General features: G+C 34.8%; 1 protein-coding gene across 1 annotated transcript in view; it reads left to right on the forward strand.

Annotated features, from left to right (window-relative positions):
* Nucleotides 1-17,041, forward strand: part of CFAP54 (cilia and flagella associated protein 54) — a 112,147-nt gene that overhangs the window by 39,914 nt on the left and 55,192 nt on the right. Inside the window, exons 24-33 of the mRNA XM_027679928.1 lie at nucleotides 1,109-1,251; nucleotides 3,794-3,941; nucleotides 4,927-5,082; nucleotides 6,713-6,835; nucleotides 8,911-9,054; nucleotides 10,561-10,657; nucleotides 13,431-13,520; nucleotides 14,182-14,308; nucleotides 15,099-15,195; nucleotides 16,184-16,314. Coding sequence (XP_027535729.1) covers nucleotides 1,109-1,251; nucleotides 3,794-3,941; nucleotides 4,927-5,082; nucleotides 6,713-6,835; nucleotides 8,911-9,054; nucleotides 10,561-10,657; nucleotides 13,431-13,520; nucleotides 14,182-14,308; nucleotides 15,099-15,195; nucleotides 16,184-16,314 — 1,256 coding nt within the window. The remainder of the gene's footprint in view (nucleotides 1-1,108; nucleotides 1,252-3,793; nucleotides 3,942-4,926; nucleotides 5,083-6,712; nucleotides 6,836-8,910; nucleotides 9,055-10,560; nucleotides 10,658-13,430; nucleotides 13,521-14,181; nucleotides 14,309-15,098; nucleotides 15,196-16,183; nucleotides 16,315-17,041) is intronic.

Raw genomic sequence — 17,041 nt, forward strand, 5'->3', positions numbered from 1 at the left:
GCAGCTAGAGTGAGACAGAGGAGCCGAGAAACCCAGAGTCGTCCTGAGAGCTGAGCCAGGATGGAACACGGGGGAGGTGCCCGTGCCCTCTGCTGCTGCTGCTTCTATCAAGCTGGGAAGCTGAGACAGAGCAAAAGAGCTTTAGTAAGACTGAACTGAAAGCTGCCTTCAATGTTCTACCCCAAGAGGAGTGAAGATCTACAAGGAAATTCCCCGGAGGCTCGGGCGCGGGGTTGGAATTTCCACAAAGTAAGAACCAAAATCCTGACTGCCATACTTAAATCTGCTGCCTTAGGAAAATGAAGGACACTAACCAGTGCCACAAAAAACTGAAACGAAGGAACTGTGGCCTGTGCAGTGACAGAAAGACTTTTCTCTTTCCTTCTTGGACTTTTATTGAAGGAAAAGAGGAATTTAATTCAATGTAAATATATATATATATATAGGTGTGAGTAAATAAACCTTTGTAAATATTTTTCCCTTCCCCCAATAACGAATGGTTGTGTTTTGTCTGAAAACTCTCCACATGAAGTGAAAAAGATATCAAGTCCATACCATCACTAAACCCTCTCACAGGGGCAGACTGTGGGAGGGGGGCTTGAACTTAAAAATTGGATCCTTGGGAGTTTCAAACCACCACACTAGCCCTATAGATAGGTTGTGGGGTATGATTAGAGGATTTCCTAAAATATTGCAGAGTAAGAATTTATGCCTACTTGTTTGGCTTCGTTTGCATCCCATTATCCAGAGAAGCAGGGCATTCTGCAGTATTAGCAAAAGTAAAGTAAACTTAGATGAAATAATATGCTTTCAAAAACTGCAACACGAGACCTGTGAAGTATTCCACAAAGGGAAGTTAGATCCTTGGTCCACAGTCAAGAAGCTCTTTTGCTTTCTCTGAATGCTAAATCTAAACCAAACTAATATTAATAGAATCAAATTATTACTACATGTGTTTTGTTCAAATATGCCAGAATATTCTTAGAGAAATTGTATATTTTCATGTTGGGGGGGGGAGTTTTAAAACCTTCATTATACTATAATCATATCTGGCACGGTTATTTGATGGACATGTCAACTCGCTAAGTTTTGTTTGTTTGTTTTGTAGGTAGCCTATCAGACCGGAAACTTTAGGTTAGCCAGAGAAACATTTTCACCAGTGTGGGATTATTTTGTTTTAAATTCTTCTCCACTGCCTGCCAATGCAGCTGTTATTTCTGCAAGTAGTAATTTGACTATATCTCAAAAAAGGTAACTGGCGAAAACAAAATTAAAATAATAGTTAATTATAGATATGCACATTTTATTTTAAAGAGTTCCAGGTTGTGTAATTTTGCTAAGGCTTATGAAATGAAAAACATTCTGAAAAAAGAAGCCTGAAATGTGTTATAAAAATATAGTGGTTTATAATTTGCAGAGGATTTTTGCTATTTATGGAACTGCTAAGATTTACACACCTAATTCTTTATAATGACTGCTTTCTTAAGATAATTGGGAAACATATAAAGTGGGTGCTAGTTTTGTGTGATGCATTTTTGTATGCAAAATGTATAATATGCACTGGGTTATTAGCTTTTCGATTAAGAGAGCAGTAGAGTTCAGAAATTGTGAAAATTTTGTCAAGAACACCACTCAAAATAGGTAAATGCTTGCTAATTTTGTTTTGGAATGGCTATATAGTTTGCCAATAACCTTTGCATATAATAAAAGGGCTTTAGAAGAGATATTTAAAATTAATTCTTTTATAAATAAATTTCAAATGTTCAACTATAATTAAAGGATTTTCATGATGAAAAAGCCCAGCTAGAAGTTTTGTGGTTGCATTTACTGAAATTCAATAGATCTAGGTTCAAAATACATCAAAACTTAATTTACTCCCAGATAAAAGATACTTTTATTAAGTAATAAACATGAAATATTGTAATAAAATAATTTTAGTTGTAAGTCAGCTATTTATTATTTTGAAAATGAATTAACATCCAATAGAATTGAACACAAATAATCATCTTCACTTGTATGTAATTCTATTAAAACTAATTCTTTCATTAGAAAAGTTTTGGCAAAGTTGTGGAGGAGGTTCAGAAAAGTTTCACAGCATCTCTGTTTCAGTTTGACAGACTGGCTTAGTCTTGAAATTGTAATGACAAGAAGCAACTTTATTGCATGTGTATTAATAGTTCTTGAATGTTTCAAGAATTAAAGAAGAAATAAAGATCTTTGTTTCAAGAAATAGGTATTAGAGGGATTTCCTCTAAGCTTTGTCAGAATACTTCCATTTCCGCTTTACACACAGAATAACCAGTAATCAGCTATTCTGAGACGTAGCGAGTTTTGTCTCTGTATTGTTTTTCTATACTTGCATCAGAGCCCATGGTTTTCGCATGGTAATGCTGTTTGGTTGCAACCAGATAGCATAGGCTTTGTGTGTTTTGATTCCTGTTATGGGAGAAAGTAGTGTGTCTAAGTATATTCTTGTTATTCCAGGCTCAGCCAGACCACTGGTGTATATCCTGTCTGTCCTTCAAGTACCACCATGTGTCTGATACTAGCATACAAATTGACCAAGGGTCTTGATGTTACATGCCATGGCAGCATTTGGGATTTACAGGCAGCCTGCAGACTGCATTGATGCAGGCAGACATCCTGTTTCATGATTATGTAGTTTTTTTAAATCTATCCCTGGCCTAGGCAACAAAGCAGGAATGCAAGTCTGGTTATTGTGCTGGTTTTTTACATTTGTTTTTTGTTAATATTTTTTTCATAAGCAATTATTTTTTCTTTGAACACACGCGGCTCTAGAGATAACATTTGAATGAGTCTACTTTCAGATAAATCAAATGAAGACAGAAAATTTTAAATAGATGTGCAAAGCAGTTTCAGGCATTTTGCTTTTCTGACAGTTATATCCAAGCCTATTATGTTTTTTCTTTACAATTAACATGCAGTATCAGGCAGTTTCAGTTTTACTGATTAGTAGCTAAGAAATTGGACTAGCCTGAAAATACACACGAACTAAAGAAACAGCAGAGGGAGCTGGAAGGAAAGAAAACCTCTTGTTTCCAGCCAGAAACCCTGTTGGTGATATCTTGGTAATGTCAAGTATGTGAATGTGTCTATTTGATCTTCCTTCTCGAATTTCAGCCTTTTTCAAGAAATGCAATTGGGGAGAAGAAGGAATTTATTTCTTGTGCTTCAAAATCATAGGATTTTTACTGTAACAAAAATATTAAAAAAATATAACAAGGACCAATGCCTCCCTAGCCTCAGGGAAGAAAAAAACCAACTAAAAACAATGGGACAGAAAAGCAGGCAGAAGAAAAGAAATTCTTTTGAGACTTGTAATACAAGACATTGCTCATGAAAAGGAGTCTGTTAGTGATACTTAGTAATGGGCTTCACAACTGCGTATATCATTGTCAGAATACAGAAGATGAACGTGTGAAAGGAGACAGCAAAAATAAATAAGCTGTAGAATCCCAAGTTTTCAAAGAAAGTTGAAAATAAGTTTCGCTGGATTAGATGAGAGAAATAAGGAAAAGTTGTCTTAGAATAGTAGAAAGTGTACAGCAATTTGAAAAGGAGTCATATTATTTTTATTTAGTTTTTTAGAAACGTTAAGCTATTTTTTCAGTTTAATGTATAAATCTTATTTCCCGAAGAAGCTGTAGTAAACATTTTGGTCCATAATTTTAAAACTAAAGACTCCATTTTAGTATAATGCAATTTCAGGCATGCGAGGATCTGAATCATAATTAACATGCTTTTACTGTTCTTTTGCTCTTGTATTTCGTAGGTTACGTTTTGAAGCTGTATCTCAGACTTCTCCTATTACCTTGCACCTCTTTCTGAGGAATATATTTGCTGTCTCTGACATTAGTGTCATGGAAGGAGCACTCTTCTGTGATTCCATCTCTTCCAATGAGATATTTTATAAGGAACAAGTATGTGTGGTTTAAAATAATATACTGGATTTGATTTTACTTTTCGATCAGCTTTATTCATCATTGCAAGATAGATGTTGCAATCTACTAATCCTATATACAGAATACTCTATTTACTGTGGGTTATGTGGTCTTTCTTTCTGAACTACTTTAGAAGCTGTTGGTTATTTGTATCCTGCTGGAATGATGGTTTCTGAATCAGTTATTGCCTGATCCAAAGCCCACTGGTTCCTACTGAGAAAGAATTTTCCTTGACTTCGGTGGTGGTAGATTATAGCTTAAGAAAGAAGTATAATAATTGTTACTTTAGTCCTACTAAGATGTACATTGAATTTTAAACATTTCTGCTATTTAATACATATATTTTAATTAAGATTTAACTTCTAACAGGATTTCATGGTTTTAATATACTAATCGTCTTCTACCTTATTTCAGACTTCTTATGGTATAATGGCATATTAATGACAAAAAAAACCCCTTTTTATTTGGATAATCAAGCTTTGCCTTCTGTATTATTACATTCCTATTCTATTCTTTTCTTTGCTGAAGTACTTATCTTGTAAAAAATGTAAGCAGTTGATTACTCAGCGATTTTACTGGATCTACTCATGCTTACAAGGACTTCAGCAGATGACTTGAAGGCATGGGAAGGAATTGTTATCCTTCCTTTACCTACTCTGAGAGGTTAGCACGTGAAATTTCCACTCCACACAGGCTGAGTTTGTTAACCAGGTTTTGTAAATTATATGAGCAAACTCAGAGTGCACAATTAGATCAAGAGAAATTGTTTCCTTTAGAATCATGAATAATATCACATTTTTAATACACTTCTAACAGGTGTCAATGTAAATTAATTTTTAAACTTTCATCTTACTTGCTACTTACGCTGCTTTTGAAACTGCAGTAACATTTGTCTTCTTCCACTCTCAAATGATTTAAAGCAACAGAATTCATATTTAAATCAAAAAGTGTTTTTCTTTTACAGATTGCTAGATTAGCAGAATGTGAAACAATGACTGTGGCAATTGAACTTAGCAGCTGGTTGAATGATGCAAGTTACACCCTGCAGTCTGTTGTACAATGTTATGGTCTCCTTGCTCCACTTATTTATCACAAGATTTCTTCAGTGCCAGTAGTTCAGGTGAGAACATTTTATGACAAAGCAGCTCTCAAACCGTGCAGTTACCGTGATTCAAATTAAACTTATAACAGAGAGTACAGTGGGAGAGCTGAATATCTAGGCTTCGAGTTCTCAATAGCTGATGAAAGAAAAGTCTTTTATAGTTTTATGTGTCCTCAATGCATATATGTTCAGTGTAAGCTGCACACATTCTGGTCTCAGGTATGACAAGGGAACTGCAGAAAATGGATTGTTTCTTCAGGATTATTTGTTGGTATTTTAAACTGTAGCAGAATCTATGATATAACTTCTACTTGAATGTTATTTGCAGATGGCAATTTTGAGGAATTTGTGTGTGGGGTTTGTTTTGGGTTTTTTTTTAATGTTTGCTTCATATACAAGTTTCTTCTTAAAAAAAGAAATCTATTCAATGTTTTGTTAATGCAGTCTTTAGTTTTCAGGCATGCGCTCCTTTCCAGAAGCAAGCACCTTCTCTTTGAAAACAGAGTGCCTGAATCCTTTCCTGGCATTTCTGAGGCAGCAGATGTGTTTTTTAGATTCAGCGAGGATACGGTAGAAAGGTGCTATTTTTTCCTCCTGTAATTAGGTTGCTTTGTTAGAGGGCAGCAGTAAGAGCATGTTTGCTCTGTGAGAAAGAATGAGGTAACTGCACTGCAGGCAAGGCACAGACTAGCAGCATCTGAACATGCAGACAGAACAGGGCATGGGTAAGAGGATCCACTGACAGTCCAGAGAAGGTGAACTTATTGGGCTGGCCTGGGCTCCATCCATGCAAAAAAGTCAGGAGGTGCAGGAGTTGGAGCCAGAGACTGGAGACAAGGCTACAACACAAGTCTGAGGTCCATCCAGGAAAAAGAACTGAAGACCAGCACACCAATACCACAGCTCAAACAGGGACTGAAGGCTTGTGTTTGAGTTTGAGTCAAGGGACTCTTGGGCCCTTGAGCAGAAGATATGAGGGGATGTCTCAAGAGAGGATGCTCAGGGGACAACTACTGGAGGACTGAGGGCCCTGAGAAGTTTTTAGAAGAATGTTTAGAATAAAAATGTAATCTATTTAATTAGCCTCTTTATTAAGAAGTTATTGGCCGTCGTGACCTGCTAAAGGAACTGCTAGCCACTGGAAATGGCTCCTGTTTCAGATTTCCTAATTTAAGTGAAAATAATTTAGTCACATATTCTTTTCATATCTGATAGACAAAAATGGTGCAAAGAGGTGTTTTATTTTTACAGCATACAGGAAATCTTTTAATTTCATTTGAAATTCTGACCACTTCAATATCTTTTTAAGCAGTCCTCCAGTAGGAGGAGTATGTCATCTCACTGAATTGAGCATTCTTGGATTTTATGTTAATTAAATCAGCAAAAATATCTATCATGTATGTGTAAATTTAACATCTGTGATTTTATGTGAACATGTCATTTATTCCAAAGGGCTGTGGTTGAAATCTTGACACCGTTAAATTAAATGGAATTTTATTATTGGCACTTGTAGAGCTAACATTGATTCTATCCATTAGATTTCGAAGTATTTTTAAAGTTCACCATCAAATACAATAAGCTGTACAGAGGTACAGGCTTGTAAGTGTGCGGCAGACCCCAAACTTTGTTTTAACCCTTGTATTTACAGATTCTCATTAAGTGCTTGGCTGTTCTCCAAGAAATTCCAAGTAATATTTTGCAGAGGAGACAAGAAGGATGTTATGAGAGTATTCAGCATATGATAGCTTGTACTTCATTTTTTACAGCAAAGGTATGGCATTATTTGCTTAGAGCTTAATTTGAGATACAGTTCTGTCATTTAGAGAAGAAAATGAGATTTAGTAAGCTGGCCTTCAGAATGATATCTTAGAGAACCAGCACTCTTAAATAGTAAAGGTATACAAATATTTATTAGTATGTTTGTATCAGTGCATTTTATATAATAATAACATTTTGACTCTTTAATATTCATTTGTTCAGAAAATAGACTGAAACTATTACTCCATAACATCAAATCTATATTTTATGTCATTGTGTGTATTTTTACATTTAAGGTAGTACTATTTTCAATAAGGCCTATATGTAATATATGAGTATGTCTACTTACTGCAAATAAGTCATATTTGTAGTTTTAATCAGATTAACATTTCTGCTTTATTTGCTAATTAGATACGAGAGAGTTTGTATTATTTGTCTCACATGCTGGCAGAAATATAAACACCTTGAATTTTAACCATAATATATATCTGTAGATGACATTTATGATTCAGATACTCAATCTATTTAGTGAGATAAGGAAAAAGATGGTACTGGATTTTTTTCCTCAAGTGTAGAGACATGCTACAGTTAAATTACTCACCATCATAAATATATGATACTGAAAAAGTCAGCTTTCCTCTAGCTTTGAGTATGCCTCGACTAAGAGCTCATACTGAAGCTGAGCTGTGGCTAATGGTTTGAGGGATTCCTATATTGGTAATTCTTTACCCTGGTCTTATAGGAGCTAAATCTCTGTGCTCACCTCACAAGACCAGATCAATATCAAATGACCCTAAAAATCCTCTGCAAGAAGACCCAGTTTTCATTCTTTCTTTAAAGATGAGTATCTTAAGCCTTAGTGTTGTCATTTTCATTGTATGAATCAAATATTTCATGGCTGTGAAGCTGGGAGCCAAGGGCAATGCTATGGCTGGCAGGGCAGCACCTAGTAGTCAGGTTCAACCAGGAGCCCAGATTATCAGGTGAGTTGTGATGATGAGGCGGGTCAGAAATGAAGCTGGAAAGTCAGTCCGCGGGTCACGCTAAGGTGTGGTAAGTTTAGATAGGATCAAAAGTAGCCCAGCAGGCTGATCCATCACAATAGAAACAGTCTGAGATCAAGCTGAGAAGTTGGTCCATGGGTCGGGTGCCCAGTCCAGTGGATCCATTGCCAGGCCCAGGCATGGCTTGGACCAAGCTGGAGATTGATACACAGGAGCTGGCAGGGACTGTAGGTTTAGGCTTGAGCTGAGAGGGAGCTCCTGGTCCCACAGCAGGAGGGCCCAGGTGGATGCTATAAAGGCAAATAACCTGTTAGGAACCTTGAAACCTTGATAAAGTGTTTGTTTGTTGTTGGATTCCTCAGCTAAATGACTGTCACTTATGTTGCTGATTTTTTTTCCTTAGAGGTAGCATTTCAACAGGATAGCATACAGAATAGCAAACAGAATGAGTGAATTACAAATGCTTCTGATTAAATCATGGTATATGGTTTTCTTTTAAGTTACAGTCAGCTAATGTACTGTACTTATGCTAAGGTAATCTATACACTTATTTAGTATTGCAAAGGCAAACATCCTTACTTGAAGTTAGCTTGCATATAGTAGAAAGCACTTGGGCCTTTAGAGCTTTATCTCAATAAGATAAAGCCATCTAAAAACATTCCCTATACTGTTAATTTATAAATTTTGTAACTTAAAAATAAATGTCACCACTTCTTTCACTAATACAGTTGGGATTTTAAAATGTGCCCTTGATACCAGAGAGGTAAATGAGGATCATTTAGTTACCCTTTATGTTCTTTGATAGCAGTTCTGCCTGAGAACAGGGAGAGTGTCAATCACAGAAATAAATACTTCCATTCTCTGAGGGATAGGCTAAGCAGAAGTAGAACACATAGATAATATATTTGCAATTCCAATTATTTTACAGGTCTATAGTCTTAGTTTTTTAATTAAAAGAAACTTGAGTATTGAATAAGTAATTTCTATTTCTAATATTCATGCATTTTGACAATTGTAAGTAGACAATAATGAAAAATTACATGTTATGTAAACAAAAAATATGTAACAGATGATTCTTTAATAGGTACTACGTTCATGGAAAGAATATGAACTTGCAGTAATTATCATTAACTATGGGAAAAAATTGTTGGATTCCTCACCAACAGTCTCACTCTGCCTGTCTGGAGCTATGAAAACTGGAGAAACACACACTAACAAAGAAGTAAAAGTAGTTGCTCTGTTTTTTACTTTTTATTTTCTCCAAATGCTGTATTGTATTATTTTGAAGACTAGATTTATTCATTTTTTTGTTTTAGAATCATAGAATGGTTTGGGTTGGAAGGGACCTTAAAGATCATATGGTTCCAACGCCCCTGCCATGAGCAGGTTGCTCAGGGCCCCATCCAACCAGGTCTTGAACACCTCCAGGGATGGAGAGTCTACAACCTCTCTGGGCACTTAGAAGTGATTGTATGGAAGAGTTTCCTTGCAGAATAAAAGTTCCCAAAGTACAGCTGAAAGGCTTCTATTTAATTGTAGCCATCTTTGTTAAGATCAGTATAAAATTGCAGTGTGTACAGATTCTCATCTTGTTGAACTGGAGAGGGGTTAGCAGTATTACTGTTCAGAGCCAAGAGGCTTCTGCAGATATTTATACAAGCATCACTAAATGATCTTCACATATAGTTTTCCAAGAATGCTATATTAGACAGAAAAAGAATAATTAAATAATTGTTTAAGTAAAGAAGAGCAAAAATACCCCAAATAGTGTAGAAATTTAGCATTTCACTTTGTGTAGAAGCTGCTTGAAACTGAGTCTATAGGAGTATCTTAGGAATTGTGTGGACTGAAAAATATATCTCAAGGGAGGAAGAACTTCCAACCTCAAAAACCGTAGTACTTCAATTACAAAGAGATGCAGCAGGTTGCGAGGATTTCCTGCAACTGAGAATCAGAGTAAAATATTGATTCTCCATACTGTTCTGTGTTTTTTTTAAACAATCTTAAAAGAGATTTTACTGAAGAGGAGATTTGAAAAAGAGGTAAGAAAGTAGGAGTAAATGAGAGAGGAAGAAAGGAAGCAGTGGGGGCATGAAATGGAGATATATCAGAGACAAAAAGTCAATTGGCTTACAGGAAGGGTTTCTGTAGAACACTGGTCAAAATTTTGTCTGTTGTTTACTGCTGAGTTTGTGTTAGCTGCTCCCAGGTTCATACCAAAAAAGAGGAAGGTATCTAAGATCATAGGAACAAACAATATAGTATCTTCATCCAAGTAGGGCTGACTGAAAAGTATATTTTCACCGAAGGAAAAAAAAAAGAACTTTTTTTCCTAAGGAAGATTTTGATTTCTGTAGGCAGTAAGTAAACTAAAAAAGATTATGTTTTCTGGAAAATGGCATATTTTGCCAAACCAAAAACCTGGCAATGATTCATTCTTGATTAATCTCTGAGGGAGTAAGTGGAGTTGCTCTACTACCGAATAGATTTTTAAGGAAGTCCTACGTGTTTTGACAGCAACATATTTGAACAGACTGCTTAACAAAATATGCTGTGCTAAAAAAAATCATGAACACCATTTTTATTTCACTTCAAAAGAAAAATGAGAGAATATTGATGAAATTATCAGATATAGATTCAGAAGACTTCAGATCTAACCTAAATTCCACTATTGACATGCTGGTTTTAGTTAAGTTAAAGCTAAGCTTTTATAACAAAGTATTGGATATTTCAGGCCAGTTCTTCAAGGGCGTCCCATTTAGCTGCAATGGCAAAAGCAACAGAAAATCTAAGCACTCTTGAATCAGATCTCCTCAGACTGACAGAGCCAGGTGGGTGTAGTATTGACACATTTCTTACCTTTTTCTATGGAGTTTTCTATGCTTTATTTGTAAAAAATATTTACCTAAGAAATACTTTTATTTCTTATCTCTTCCATGATAAATCAACCAAAATAATAAAATAATGGCAGTGATCTTATTTATACCTGGTAGTGATGTGTGTAATGACCTTTAATCATATTTTTCATAATTTTCACCAGAACACTCATTTGTACTTTCAAAGGAATGTTCATTTGTGGTTATTCTGCAAATATGTATGTTCTCCCAGTCTGTATAAATCAGGTTCCATGTTATTTAGGCTTTCTCTATCTTCCTAAATCAGAAAATGCAGTGGCAAAGACCACTGTACATTTATAGCATGTCTTAGTACTCTACCAGTGCTAGTAGCAATGACCGCTGCAGGAAATTTTACAAGAGAAAACCCTTCCTGAAGAAGGTTCCCAGAAATTGTCCTTTTTGTGACATTTAACTACCTTTTAACTCAGGAATGAGTATATCAACTTTGAAATATCTTAGAGTCTGGATTAAGCATAAGAATTTTCACGCTAATAATTCTGCTAAAGTTAGATGAATTAATAAGTAGAAATTATAAAGAAAATTTGATTAGAACTTAAGAGCCACTCAGAGCCACTACTGACTTTTTTTCCATTATATTTGAATGACATCTTGTACTCCTTGGAGCCTGGATAGAATTGGAGAATAATTTAGCTGGGAAGGGATTTCTGGAAGGTATTTATTCCAATCCCCTTGTCAAAACAGGTACAATTAGATCAGGTTGCTTTCGGACTTGTCAAGTTTTGAATCTCTCTGAAGAAAGATATTTCACAACCTTTATGGGCAACCTGTTTCTATAGTTGACCACCCTTATGGGTTGAAAGGTTTTTCTTTATATCTGTTTGGATCTCTCTGATTTCCAGCTTGTTTCTATTGTTTGTTTTGCTACCAGTGAGGATAGTCTATCTCCACATTCTATATTTTTCCCATTAGGTAGGTGTAGACTGCTCTAAGCCTTCCCTTCTTAAGACTAAATAAGTCGAATTCCCTCAGCCTCTTCTTGCTTTGTTGTGCACTGTAGCTCCTTATCATCTTGGTTGTCCTTCACTGGACTTCCTCTGGTATGTCAGTTCTTGAACTACAGTGTCCAAAACCAAACACAGTAATCTGGATGTGGTATCACAAGTGCTGAATAGAGGGGAATAGTCATTTCCCTTGACTCCTTGGCTGTGCTGTTTCTTGTATAGCCCAGTATGCAACTGGCCTTTACTGCAAGACCACACTGATGGCTCATGTTCTAGTTGTCGTACATCATCTCTGTATATGCATTTGTCTCAGAAGAGAGAGCATAAAGAGCAATGAAAAATTCCATTCATCAGTGCAGTGATCCTTCATTTTTGCTGCTGATATTGGTGCCTGCATTCCTGCAGAACAAGTTACAGAATGAAAGAATTCTGTTAATTGAAAATTACATTGATTACTCAAAAAAAACCTCATTCCATTGTTACGTAATAGAAAGTTAAATTAATGGACTGATCAGTTAGAAAAGAACACATTTTCAGTAGTTGGCAAATACTTGATCTCTGAAGTCTGCTCTGTTGCTGAAATAACGTATTTGTCAATAAGTTTCAGGATACAAATTGAGAAGAAGCCTTTTGCTGAGGCCATGCAAAGCTTACATCTGTCCTTACAAATATGTTTTAGGACAATGTGGACACCTGTAGGGCATGCTGCTAAAAATATTTTGGAAAAAAACTTGTCAAGTGGAACAACACAATCTACAAGAAAAATGGAAAAGAGCTGCATCTGCCTCTTTCAAAAGAAGTGAAAAACAAAATGTTTCATACACAGTACAATTTAAATTCTGGAATTTCAAATCTTTTTCCATTTAAACATTTTTGGGAGGTATTATTCTTTGTAAAAATGCTTATTTGAAGCAATATAACTGACTGCTATCACTGGAAGGTGTAGCTATTGATCCATTATTACAACTTGTTCCAGAGAGTACTTTTAACCTCGCTTTTTTCAGGGACTTGCTGCATTGATCTTTTTCAACCACAGGACTTGCCTAGGTACAAAATATGAAGGTCATGTTTCTTTATCAAGGCAAAATAACAACTAGCACATTTAATGTTGTTCTGGTACTCATTAGCTAATAATGCAGTTGCATTTAACTCTCAGAAGCTTGAGTCCAAGTTACTGTCCTATGTATTATATATACTATTTATATCTATATATTGTATATATTATTTACATTTATATATATAAAGTATATAATATAAACACTTTTGTAGACATATATTTATGTAAATATTTAGATTAAGAAAAAAAATCCTTTCCCTACATATGCTATCCATATGAGGAGCATGTATGTAAGTACTGGTCACTAGTAGCATCTTGTGATCAGTTCATGCTGTATAGCCTTAAATACATTTTTTGACCTGTCCTTTCTGCACATTATCCTCCACATATGATTTGCATGGATCTTTGTTAGACCTCTGGTGAACTCCAGACATTCTCCTTATTAGTCTCGTAGCTGGAAGTTCATCAGTCTTATCTGTAAGCTCTTCATTATTTAAGTTGCACAGCTACTTCTGTTAGAAAAAAAGAGCAAGCATTTGAATTTCTCACTGGATGACAGTGAGAGGTTTAAAAGCAAACTCTGTGCTAAAGAAGAATTTTTCTAGTCTTCAGTTACGGTTCCTGGTAGAGTTTCTATTGCACAGTATCACTGCTTATCATAACAGATTTGGTTTGGTTATTGGTCTAGCTCCTGGATCACAGCTTACAGGACAGGAATATCCTTTGTTCCTCTACCCTGTAATTTCATGTTGGAAATCAGATCGTGCTTATCGAGAAGGTAGGATAATTGGTGTTAATTTTAATTGTAAAGGCTTCTTTACTTCAGAAAGTTGTCAGTAAAGCTGCCTTGGTTTTGCTTGAAATAAGCTCTTGGAAATGTTATCTTCATTTGGTTCTCAAATAAACAAAATGAAGTGAAACATAACCTATAAAAACTCCTTAATATAGTCACATATAGAAGTGTATGCAACAAATCATTTTGGATGTTTAGGCTAAGTATATAAAATACTAATATTTTAAATTGAATGATATTTATTTTCTAGTAACCTTAGAAATGAGCTAATTTAAAAAAAAAAATAGTGCCAAGTTTTTTAAAGATTCTGTTTGTATGAAATGTTCTTTTTAAATTGAGGTACCGCATTTCCACATTTAATCATTTTACTGTAAGAGGAATTCACATAAGTCTCTGTCCCTAGAAAGTTTGTCATTCTAAGAGTGTAATTAGACTGACCTTGTGATTCTGGATGCCCAACAAGAAGAAATATTTAGCAACTGCTATTGTGTATCTCTGATTTCAGTATCAGTATGGCTTTTCTTCATAGGCATGCAACATGATATAAATATGTGCTTTAAGACTTACATAGCTGTAATTGTAGCTGAATTCAGAATCCTTTTACAGCATAAATACAAAACCTGTGTTATCTGTCACTTTATTGCAGTGATTAAATTCAGAAACCAATCACGTTTTCTTGAGTTCTTTGTTCAACTTTTGCAAAAAGTTCTGAATGAAGAGAAGTTTCAATGCGTTCTGGAATGGGCAGACAATGTGCAAGATTACTTGAAAAGGTAGATCTCTATTACAGTAGTAGCAAAAAACTACTACTTAGGTTCACCAGAGTCACAGTTACAGCAGCAACTATAAGTTATACCTGGTAGAAAACCCATCTGTAGTAATTTCCATGACTTCTAGTCTGCAGAAGTTCCGTGAACACAGAGGATTATATAGCTACAGTAAATACTGCGTTGTGACCTGACTATACATAGAGGCCCAGTAATATGGGCATTTGCCATTAGAAGAGTATGCTGAGTTAAATCAAAAACAAACTGATCAGGGCCTACCTATAGTGCCACAAAAAAAATTCTATACAGAAAAGTGGAACCAAATTGTAGGTATTCACTTGAAAGGATCCCAAAGAACTTCAACTTTTTTTAGAAGTGCACCCTGGTATTTCTAAAATCTGAATGGAAAATAATCAATGAAAAGGAGATATATATTTTAGGGAACAGGAATTGCTGTTAAAAGAGACCAAAAAAATTGGACAAGAAGAAGTTCTTTGCAGAATTCTGTAGTCTAATTTGGGTAGTGAAGGAAACTGTTTTGTTTTACTAAGAGTTAGGAAGGTGAGATAGTTGTTACTTACAAATTCAGATTTCTGTAATAAACCTTGAAGTTGAGCACTTCCTATTTTCTGAAGGGAAGGAAGGAAAGAAAATCTACTGATTTTAAAACTACCAATGAAATAGGAATTGCATGTGCTCTGTATGTTCCCAAAGATAACCTTTTAATTATGAAAGGAGTTTAACATGATGATTATAATGATGATGATGATGATTTTAACAATATTTTTTTTGTCAGGAGGAATGACGTCATTCTATGTAGTAATGGAATTTCAACACAAGAAGCAAGTTCCCTCCCTCTGCAACAAGGCACACGCACTACAGGAGCTGAGAAAGTGAGTTTTATTTTTAAGGAGTCATGTATGTTTTTCTTGGGCAGCAATAAGCACAAAAATAAATTTCTAAAAATTGTCTTGTAAAAACCTCAACTAGAGACATGCAGAATTGCTAAAATTTGGGATACAAACTCTAGTCCTCAGCTCACCTCTGCATTCCTAAAACCAGGAAGAAAAGTTGGCATGAGATTTACCTGAAAGACCGATTGTGAGAATATGAGATGAGTCAGAGTAATGCATTAAAAAATCAGTGGAAACTTTCCTTTCCTCACCTCCCTTTAAAAAACCATAATGTTAATAGGAAATGCCTTGGGTACCCTCACATGAAGAAAAGGAGATCAGCTCAGGCCTTTTTGTACAATATATTGTGCATACACTTTTTCACGAATAGTTGTTCATGGTTAACTCCATTATTCTAGTTGCACTGTAAAGACTTTTTGTTCAGAATTATTTTAAAATAAGTTATTGTTTTTATTGGAAGGTGAGAATAATCTTAATGGATTTGTATTGTTTTGGAGGAAGAGTTTTCTTCCCACTTAGTAATGTTGTAATGCTGGTAGCAACTGAGATATATTAGGGAAAGGATTTTTCTGTCTTAGTTTTTGCACTGGAAAGTTTCACTATTTATAATAATAAATAATAATAATTCATAAGATTAAGAAAAGAAATATCATTATTTTTGCCATGAAAATACTGGTATATGAAAGTAAATATTTGAGGACCTGGCTGGCTTCTTAGTGTCAGGCATTTGACATGTACTTTCCAGAAAAATTGTGAAGCTTTCTGGAATTTTTAAGTATTCATTTTGCAGTCTTATTTTGACAACCAGTTCCAGATTTTTTTTTTAATGTTCTTTTCTGTTCCTGTGTAAACCAAACTGCTATATGCCTCAAATAATTGATAATGTAGGTATAAATAAGTATTTAAAATATATTTAAGATTTTCCTGGAAGATTTTTTTTTAAAGAGAATGCGTTCTTTCTTTAAAGAAACCAAAGGCATCACCTTTGAAGGCATCAAAGACATCACCTTCGAAGAAATCAACTGCTAGAAAAGAACAGACTCTTAGAGAGTTTTTAAAGAAACAGCCAGATATAATGAGTTCTCCAGAAGCACAAAGGTAAATGAACAGAGTTGTCAGGTTCATATACAGAAAAAAATTATTTTGACTAAAATTTAGTTTACAATTAAGTGTGTATTTAGTTTTTTTTGTATCAAAGGGATGAATTTCTGTACAGTCCTCTAACTTTTCTGCTTTAGTTTAGTATAAAATTGGCTTCCTCTCAAGAAAACAGAATCTGTCTCATTTCTGTTTCAGAAAATAATTGTTGAAGATTTTCAAGTATTTTCAGGTATTAATAATTAAAGATTGTGTTTCATTTGTGTTAGCATATTGATTCATCAAGGTGGAAAAGTTATGTTAATCTACGTCTTATAATGCTTTTCAAACTGTGTTGGGGAGCTTACTGGACACAAATCTAATAAAAAAATGTTTATTATTTCCTGATGTTCAGGTAGTTTCAGAATGATGTCTGTCATCCTTGTGCTAGTCTTTTTGGACTATCTGTTCTGTAGCTCTCAGAATACTTTTTCTTGATAAAAACAAATAAATATTCACTCACCTCTTTTTTTGGCAGGTACGTGTATATGTTAATAATAACACTACCTTCTGACCTAAAATAATATGTAGTATTCATTTCCTGGTGTTTTGGTCACTTATGCTTCCAGCAATTAGAAAGTAGAAAACTGTAAATATTTGCACATAAGCAATCATGTAATTTATTCTGGAAGTGTTTTAAATAACCTAAAAAAGTCTTACATATAATCTTTTAAATATTCACCCAAAC

Source organism: Neopelma chrysocephalum, unplaced genomic scaffold (assembly GCF_003984885.1).
Source record: "Neopelma chrysocephalum unplaced genomic scaffold, ASM398488v2 Primary Assembly neopelma1_59, whole genome shotgun sequence".
Classification (NCBI taxonomy): domain Eukaryota; kingdom Metazoa; phylum Chordata; class Aves; order Passeriformes; family Pipridae; genus Neopelma; species Neopelma chrysocephalum.